The sequence below is a fragment of the Chroicocephalus ridibundus genome, chromosome 6 (genome assembly GCF_963924245.1).
Source record: "Chroicocephalus ridibundus chromosome 6, bChrRid1.1, whole genome shotgun sequence".
In the NCBI taxonomy this organism is placed as follows: domain Eukaryota; kingdom Metazoa; phylum Chordata; class Aves; order Charadriiformes; family Laridae; genus Chroicocephalus; species Chroicocephalus ridibundus.
In genome coordinates this window covers 14,438,262-14,448,035 of record NC_086289.1, presented here as the reverse complement: position 1 = coordinate 14,448,035, position 9,774 = coordinate 14,438,262, and the positions used below count along the sequence as shown (strand labels likewise).

At 50.8% G+C, this 9,774-nt stretch overlaps 1 protein-coding gene across 1 annotated transcript in view; it reads left to right on the top strand.

Annotated features, from left to right (window-relative positions):
* The first annotated feature begins 7,540 nt into the window (after positions 1-7,540).
* The window catches only part of NEURL1 (neuralized E3 ubiquitin protein ligase 1), a 161,892-nt gene continuing 159,658 nt past the window's right edge, over positions 7,541-9,774 (top strand). The window contains exon 1 of the mRNA XM_063339365.1: positions 7,541-7,861. Within this exon, the coding sequence (XP_063195435.1) occupies positions 7,777-7,861 (85 nt within the window). The 5' untranslated portion in view covers positions 7,541-7,776. The remainder of the gene's footprint in view (positions 7,862-9,774) is intronic.

Below are 9,774 nucleotides of genomic sequence, written 5' to 3'. Positions count from 1 at the left end.
TGACAGACAGTGAAACTCCCAAGGGAAGATCAAAGGCTTTGACTATTAGCTGTGCTAAATTCCTGTTAGATTTCTCTTGTAGATCAAAGAGATCCCTTTAAATAGGGAGGAGCTGATTCCCCTGGAAATATCCTCTGCTCAGTACTGGCCTTTCGTGTAAGCCCCAGTTTAGTGGTGGGATCTGAGCCTCTGGGATACGGCACAAATGTGGCCCCTGAAGCTTTCTGCTGTGGAAGGAAGCAGCCTTGGGATTGCTCTAACACACGCTTGGGGCTCAGCAGGACCCGCTGAGTTCCCCAGTGTGGGGAGGACAATAGGTTTGAATTAAAATGGGCTTAAACCCACATCGCCGAAGTATTGCAAGAGTATAACTGATACTTGCATGCCAGAGCTCAACAAATGTGACCAGTATGTGTGGGAGAAATTCATATTTTTCTAACCACCCTATTTATTCTCCCCTGTTAATAATTGTCTTCATATTCTTGACTTTGAGCATAGTTCTTAGAAAATGCATAAGTAGCACTTTGCAAAATGGCTGCTGAAAAATGTAAAAACTCTCCATCTTCTGCTTGTCAGTACAGGGGTCAGACCCTTGCTATGACTTCTGTTGCACAAACGGGCTGACTTTGTTCATTAAAATGGAACTTCCCAAAGGAATTGATTATGCAACGGAAATGATTCTCTTTTGCTCTTTTCCTTGCTCCTTCTTATGGTGCAGTTATTGGATTTGTATGTATTTCACACAAGCAGCTTCAGAGAGAATGTAGCAACCGAGTGAAAGAAATGGAAAGTCAAAAGGTGATAATATAAAGGCATGTCTACAGCCGAATCTGGTTCTGGAAAACCTGTGAGAGGACAAGACTCCTTCATCTGTCAGGGGAAGACACTACATGATGTAAGGCTTGGAAGTTCGAGTAATCAAACTTAGAGCAGACCAGTATGCACCCATTTTTAACTGTGAGGTCAACTGTTGTTGCATTTAGTTCTCTTGAGTATGAGATCTCTACTATTGCACGGCACTTTCAAGAACGGGGTGCACGTCTTCCTGAAAATGCTGCTGTGGATCAGCCCCAACTTGTTCCTGCGGTGACAGGAATCATGGGGTGGAATTTTGTGCCCCCTGTTGCACCAGCGTGGGATGCTGTAGGGATGTTGGATGTGGTGGTCAGCGGTGGTCTCTGCACAGTCACGCGGTCTGCTGGGGAAGGCTTGCAGGGCACTGCAGCGGAGTTTATTAATTTTTGAGGCAGATAAATGAAGTAGCTTTGGTTGCTTTTATGGAAAGCGTCTTCTAAACAGGAAGGGCAGCATGGAAGAGCTGACCTCCATGAAGCTGTTTGATGGAAAAATTACTAAGTGGTTGATACAGGACGAGAGATCTCAACCCAGCAGCTGCAGAGCGTGAGAGGGAGGAATGTAGGAGTACTGGAGGAATAAGAAACCCTGAGAAAAGTCCATGCAAACTCTCTGTGCTTTCTCCCTCTTTTGAAAGTTTTCCCTTTCTGGCAAACAGGAAAGAAAATTTTGACTTTGAACAACCAGTGGGGATGAGAGCCAAGCAGGGCTAGGACAGGCTTTGCCAGAGCTTTTGGGGCAAGTAAGAGCATGAATTGTATGGTGTGGGGTGCAGGGCTGGAAATAGGGCAGAGGCTCAGGGTATATGAGTGAGCTGGATGGAGAGTGTATGTGAGCACGGGCTGATTTCTACAGAAAAGGAGAAGGGGATTCAAGGACAGGCTGGTGGATGCTGGCAATCACAGTTAACTAAAGACAGGAGTCAAGCCTGTTGCAGGAGTTGTCCTGCAGAATGGAGCTGGGGCTCTGAAAAGCTTAGAAAAGCAAGTCTAGTAGCTTGATGGCATCAGGAAGAGGAACCTGCTGGGCTTCACAAACATCAATCCAGGAGAATGATTTTCCTAGCAGCCTCCAGGATGGATGTCTGTGTATATATATATATATATATGAGGCACCAAAGTGTCATGTAAGTGCTACTGTGGTTCTGCCTTGAAGGTCAGGCAGTAGCTTCTGCTCTTGTGCGGATCCTGTGCTGATGAATGGGAGAACTGCTAATGTAAAGGTCAGAAAATAAACAGAATTAATCTGAAGCATCAAGCTGGCGGTACGAAACAAGTCTTCCCAGTTTGCACACCGTAGAGCCAGTATGTCATGAAAGGTGGACACTTCTTTCCTATCCCACTCGTAGAAAACAAGTATCTACATTTCTTACAAAAGAGGTGACCTAGGATTTAGCTTTCTCAGGGAAGGAACACCAAATGGGATGATCAGCTGTCATGACGACTTTTGTTGACTGCTGTCTGGGACTAAGCATTTTATAAATGTTCATGAGGCTTTACATATACAGATTTGTTCCCCGTCTTCACTTTAAGCTAGTATTTCTAGAAGTATCTTCGCTGACTGTGCTGGCTGCTGCTGTGAAATCTGTTGTCCTGTTAGACACAGAAATCCACAGGCAAGAAGTTGTTCACCTATGACTGACAGCAGGCTCTTGTCATCCCCTCCTAGTTTAATCCATAATGCTGAATTGGCTTCTGTCCCACCCGAGTCTTACATCTGTCTCCACATCGGTTTCAGAGGTGACAGCAAAGAGGACAAACCTTCCTGATGTAGCGGCTGCAGGGCTTTTCATTTCGGGGTGATCCGCGCCACATCACAAAGGCCATTGGCCAACTGTCATGCAGGCAATTAAAAATAAATTAGGAGATTAGCCCAACAATTAGGTGCAGTGAGTATCTCCCAAATGATCTTTTCTCCCTGCAGCATGCAGATTTGTACCTTTCATGGATAGGTGTGGCTTTTTCTTCCACATCTGTTGAAGTTCTGATGCCAGGCATTTAATTACAGCAAATCAAGCAACAGCTGATTTCTTTTGCAGATCCTTCTTCAATATACAGGCAAAGAATTAGATTAACGATTGCGTGAAATCAATAGGGCCCAGTGGATCAAACCTTGCTCTGGAAGGGACGTGTGGCATATCCCCGTCCTCAGCCCCTTTGCTGCTTTAAGTGCCACATATGCCAAATCAGCTTGTTGCCTCAGTTTCTCCATCTGGAGAGAGAGGAGAACAGGAAGGAGGAGGAAAGCATTCACTCCTTCAGAAACATTAATCTCAACAATAATCCAATGTGTGTAAAAGGTAGTCAAGCCATCATATGTCCAATTTCTTAGCAATCCCACTCATATACGTGCCAGTGAGTGGTCCAGGCTGCTGGACCCCATGAATTTAAAAGTCAAAAGGAATTTGTCAGCATCCACTCACTGCTCTGTGTTTTATTCTGTGACACCCATTCCCTGGGTCACGCCTCCTGCTCCGAGCACCACCTCAGGGTGTAAATTCTGACATGTGTTTGCTCAAGTCTCTGTCAATGGTGGCTCAGGCTCAATGCGTACTCCTGTTCTTGTGATTCTTCATAGTTATACCTTGTTTGTGGTTGCCTGGTTTCTTCTGTAACCCCTTGAGGGATGATGTGCCTAGAAGGCACAAACGCAGGCTGTGCAAAGGGAATTTTTAACGATGTTTGCTTCACTGCTGCATAGTGCTTCGGAGTTAGAGATCTTTGCAAAATACCCGGAGTCCTTAGATGCAAATGCGCTCATCTGTTTCTGCACCCTTCACAGTCTGAAAGCATCCTTGTGTACCAAATCTAGCAGTCTGTCCGGCCATTCTTCTCCAGCAAGGCCTTGCACGTAGGTAGTACCCTCCAGCCGTCTCACAAATCCTCCTCCACACCCCGTCTCTCTCCTCTTTCACATATGCCTGAGCTGGACAGCTGGAGCTCATCCTTGCACCTGGCTTTCGGGTAGAGAATTCATGGGTGCTGTCATGACTTCAGGCAGTAGACGTTGTTCCATGAGCAGATGTGACTGTGCAGTGCCTTTCTCCCTGTGTTTGTTCATAACGCGAATTGTGATGTTAGCACCTTTCCTGAGCCGGTGGTCGTTTCAGATGAAGTTCACGGACTGACTGCATTGTCTCCACCGACTTCTGAGCACAAATTGCAAATTGGTGGTCAGCTGCCCACGCACAAATACAGAAGGTGGAGAGGAATTATAGTTCAGTGCAAACTCATCCTGCTCTCTCCCACAGCGTGCTCTCTCCACCAGACCCCCACTACCTGACAGGATTGATACCAAGAAATTGCATGTCCCTAATTAGCCAATTCAACTGATATCACTAATACTAAGAAACAAGGGATGTCCCGACGTGCTGGTATGAAAGCCCTGCAGTTTTGGCAGGCTGTTTCAATGCTCCCTGTTGCTACAGCACAGGAAAAAGGCAAAAACCCAGAATCAGTGTGATCCTGTTTTGTCTATCAAGGGCCCCTGTGATCACAGAGCATATTTCTCACCCTGCTCAACATTTTCTGCGGGAAGAGCTGACATAAGTTGGCAAGGACAGCAAGCAGCCCCTCCTTCTCACTCCTTTCCCAACCAGTGTCAGGAGCAAATTCAAAGACTCTTTGATAAAGTGAACCGAGATACGATCACAGCAAAACCCTGGTGCTGTTTTGCATTCCTCCCCACGGTGTTAACTGCAGGCTGTGGTGGCAGGCAAAGCGAAGCCCGTCCCTCACAGAAGCTGAGCATGTTGCTAAGGCAGATCTGCACGGCTTCCTCCTTTCACTGATGTAACTATGCTTTACCTCGGCTCCCCAAGGTGAAAAGGGAGCTGGTTGAGCACGTAATCTATCAGCCGCGTGGGGTATGGTTTATTATTCACACTACGGTACCGAGATCAAATTCATGCCTGGTGTCTAAAACTCAGAGTGGATTTGGTGGATGCAGAAAGCACTTGGTCCTTCTGGGAGCGGGTCTACTACGCGGTGAGCTATCGCGCAAGGCATAGTTAGCAGCGTGCATGATGCACGTGTGAGTGCCTGTAACTTAATGGATGACTGCACAGAAACGTTCCCTGTGCTATTATATGGATGTCCCTTATGCCTCCAGTCCAAAACTCTGGTAACTTTCCTCTCCCAAGATCCCTTTTATCCAATGGAAAGATGCCTCTTTCCATTATAATTTGCCTTATGCTAACACCTCTTTCTGCCACGTAAAACATGACGCTTACCAGAAAAGTGACAGTCCTTACTCAAGACCTCTTACAATTCAAGGACAGGCACAGAGAGAGATTAGAGACAAGGAATTGAGAAAGAACAGGGATTATTTTTTTTGTTGTTGGTTGAGGACAATTAGGTTCAGCAGGATGGAAGCCATTGTATGATGAGGAGCTGGAGTTGCCCGTCTAAGGGCCACTCCAGTCCCGTGTTTCTTCGTGGGCTCACTGTGATGAGCTGGCTGGAAATACAACGTTCGCAAGGGATATAAATAAAGATGCGACTCAGTCTCAATCTCTGTCCCACCTCTGCTCGTGAGCTTCCTGCCTGTGGAGGCAGCTGGTGGACTTCTCATGGGGCCAGGGCAGGACCTGATATACTGGCAGCACTGGACATAGAGAAGCTTGTGTTTGAGCAGGAGCTCAAGCCCTGCGCTACCATGGCAGCACTCTGACTGGCATGGCCATCCCTCTCTGCTTCTGAGAGAGTGAGAAAGGATGCAAAAACATGGTGTACATCTCACCCATATTGCAGTCTAAGGCTGGGCAGGACCATAGTCATTCCTCAGCCTGGCCTCCTGCATCACACACACCAGAAGAAATCCTCATCCTGATTTCAGCATCAGATTTTGGTCGAGATTTTCAATGTTTCTTATCAAGTCTTATTATTTAACCTCAGAATGCTTCCCCTTCTCCTCTGAAAGTTATGCACTGGAGTGGTTTCAGAGAACAGTGTGTCTTTTGGCTGTCTGGGTGGGGAAATTGTGTCAGTAACTGTTTTCAAGGTGAAAATGTTCATGTGTGGGATTTTCTTTTTCTAGGAGGAAGGAGAACGGAGGGTGGAGATGGATGGACAGATGGATAGATGGACAAAATCACCTTTTGGAAGGAAGCTGAACATTAAGTTTTTGTTCAACAGAAGGAAGGAAAAAGACATTTTACATCCCTAACATAGCTGAACTGAAGCTGCCCTCAGTTTTCAGCATTTGCTGAAACTGCAGATGAAGCTTGCAAACGTGGGCGTCTCCAGAACCTACAGTCCTCTTTAAAGAAAAAGGTAATGTAAGTATGCAGTAGACCAGCATCAGGTATGGATATATTTTAATGTGGTACCAACAGGTCTCCTCCAGGTTCTGGGTTGAGCTCCTCACAGCAGAAATCCCTGTATGGCCGACGTGAGCACAAGGGGAACCTCACCACCTTGTATGGTCCCAGATGCTTTTGTGGAGCAACTTGCTGGCCTGGGGGGCTCCAGAGCGGGCAAGGTGGAGAGGAGCCCCACGTCTGGTGGTGGACAGGTGTGGTATTAACATGGGACTTTCTCTCTCACGGCAAGAGAGCGAGCCATGAGCATGGCTTGTGCAGGTACGAGTGAGTTTGTGTCTGCAGAACGGATATTCATAAATATGCATCTGCGCAGAGGCCCATCTCTGCGCAGAGGGCTACAACCACACAGGGCAGTCCCAGTTCATGTGGGACATGTTTATATTGCAGCAGCTTGCAGAAGCCACGCGTGCAGGCAGTGCCCCAGGCTAGCACTTTGCCAGTACAAGCTCCTGACCCTTCATAGGAGACCTGCCCGTGAAATGTTTCCCTTCACCACGTTTCTACCTCACCCCACTTCCCTGAGCTTGGCTGGAGCTCCTCACTGCTTTGAGCCGCTGAGAGGAAAGCGGTGGGTGCAGGCACCCACCCACCTTGCTGGGTAGTTTGGGGACCAGTGTGGGACCTACTCGCCCCTCTGACTATCTGCCTTCTTGTCCACCTGCCCCAGGCCTGGGGAAGGAGCTGCTCGCCCATCTGCTTTGCCTTCCCCCGAGTGCAGCTCTGACATACTTGCATCTGTGGGAATCCTAATTGCTTTAGGGCAGTTGCATCCCAGCACAGCGCGTCTGCTTGGGTGGATGTTCCTGCAGGATGCAGCTCCTTTGAGGGGCCTGGATTCTGGGGTCAGCCACAAATTCCCTCGCTGGGAGGATGCTGGGTTGGCCCTGGGGAAGCAGGTTGAGAGCCAGCAGGTGTGAGGGAGGTCCAGCCCAGCATCCTCCCAGGGAGGTGGAGGTGTGCCGCTCCATGAAGTGCTTTCCTCCTGGGCTGGGGAGGGGAACGACGTCCCTGACCCTGAGGCTGCCCCTCGGGGTGCGTCGTCCTGGGCATCCTTGTGATTGAAGAGGGGGGGTGCAGGGTGCCTGGGGGGAGGATGGCCGGGTTCCCCGCCCGGGGACCCGGGACCGGGCGGTGCCGCCACCCTCCCCGCGGGGCCACCGTCCTTGTGCCCGGGACCGAGCTGGAGGAGAGGGGGGGGGTTCGGGAGAGGGTCCCGCTTGCCCCCACCTGTCGCGCCAGCGGTGGCACATCTGGGCGGTGCGCGGCGGTGCTCCCCCCGCGGCCCCGCGCTCCCCCCCCCGGGGCGGAACAACTGTCTCCATGGCGACGGGGCGCGGCGGGGGGGCCGCGGTGCCGCCGCCCCGCCCCGCCGTACCGAGCCGCGGCGGAGCCGAGCGGAGCCAGCGCGGCCCCGCGGAGGGCGGCGGCACGGCGGGGCATGGGGCCCGGCGGGCGGCGGGCGGGAGGAGCGGGGCTGTCGGCGTCGGAGTGAGCGCGGAAGGCGCCGGCGGAGCGGTGCCCCGCCGCTGCCACCGCCACCGCCCCCGGGGACAGACCTTGCGCGGTGCCGCCCGGCCCGGCCCGGCTCGGATGCCGCCATGGGGAGCCGCTTCTCCAGCATCCCCGCGCTGCCCCGCGGCGGCCAGGGCCGCCTGCACCGCGCCCGCCACCACCACCTCAAAGGTACGGGCACCCCCGGCATCCCCGGCACCCCGAGCATCCCCAGCAGGACGGGCACCCCCGGGAGGACGGGCACCCGCGGTACCCTGGGGCATCCGAGGCACCCATGCAGCCCGGAGTGGGATGGGTGCTCTGGGCACCCCGAGGCGGGATGGGCACCCCGGCAGGACACAAACCCCAGGGACCCCAAATTGGGATGGGATCCCCAGGCACTCATAGCACCCTGAGCACCCCACGCCGGACAGGCGTCCCGGGCACCTTGGTACAGGCTGGGCTCCCTGGGCACTTCGGGGGGGTTGGGCTCTCTGGGCACCCCGGGGTGGGGTGGCTCCATGCCTGGTACCCCATGCCCTCTGATGTGTGGGCCCCCCCGTCCTGCTCCCAGCCCTGCCGCTTCTTCCCCAGCAGTGCCCCACGGGTGGCTGATCGGTGCACAGGTCTCCCCGGGCAGTGGCACCCCGGCAAAGCAAGGGACAACATGTCGGAGGAGTTGGACTACCGAAGAGTCCCCAGGTGTTTCTCGGTGAATGAAAGCTTTGCTTTGGCGTCTTTTCTGGGTGCTCCAGGAATGTGTCTGTGTGCGTGGGACTATCAACGCTCTTTGGAGGAGGGCAGGGGGTATTTGGGGCTCCTTGTCCAGCTTACGTGATTATTTTGTTCCTCGTAAGGATGAAATCCCTTTTCTGAAATTCTGGGGCACTGTTGGGACCAAATCGGATGGGGATGACTTCTGTAAGGCAAGCAGGAATGATTGACCAAGGTCTCCTCTGTCCCTGCCCTTTTTTGCCCCCTTTTGCTGTAAACTGGGAGGGTGGTAGCAGAAAATAATCCATCATTCTTGAAAGGGATTTCCTTGGGCAGCAGTACACACCCTATGTGTTCAACTCTACCTGGGTACCTCTTCACTAAGCACATTTTCACAGTGAAAGGCACTGAATGATGGTGGTATAGGATATCAGACATCTCTCTGTAAGCAGGGAACGAGGGAAGGTGCGGCTCCTACAGCCATTTCAGATGATCAAAACTTGTTGCAGCTTCCCCAGCGTGTTGCAGAATTTGCAGCCACAGACATGGAAAATAGGGACGTTGCTGTTCACCCTCATTTTTACTGAGCCTTCGGATACTTCTTTGGCATGGTCTAGAGGAGTGGAAATGGTTAACGATGAGCTGGGCAACGGGTTGCAATACTGAAGGATTTTCTGATACTTGCATTATTCTTCTGTTACATCTCTCTGCTTCTTCCTCTGTACTTGGATGATTCAGAACAGTTGTGTGAACTGAGGATGATCATATCATGGCTTTTTTAATGGCCATGCAAGGAGATGTTACGAATGTGCACTGCTCTGTCATGGACAAAGTCAGTCAGAAACTCAGCCCAGACAATGGCTGTGCTTAAAATTAGACCTGCGAGGAGGGGGATGCTGAACACTAAACGGGGAACCATCGTCCTCTGTCAATGCAAACATGAAGGCACACGCGATGCTGTAGTAGTTGATATGCAATTGTAAACTGCCAGGGAGGATTTGTCTCTTAAGAATCACGCTGTCAGCTGGAAATCTTTCTGAAGCAACCTTAAGCAGATAAGAATCTATAAACTGGAGCCAGAAGGGACACTGCCACTTAATCCATTATCAGTGGCTTTTGTGAGATTTTTAAGATGCTCTGTATGAATCACCTGATTTTGGGGGTGTGTGAGGTGTGTGTTAATGGCACTTTGTTTCTTTCTTTCTTCTTTTAATTTCCATTTTAATTAAATTTCTACCTGTGCTGAGGCAGCAAGCAGAAATGTTCTCAAGATTGTAATGTAGCAGAGCACTGAAATAATTTTGATTTGGAGTAAAGAGTTAATAAGGCATTGCCTTTGTTGTAAAAACCAAGCAACTGCCAGGGACAATATGTGCCTTTTCTGTCTTTTT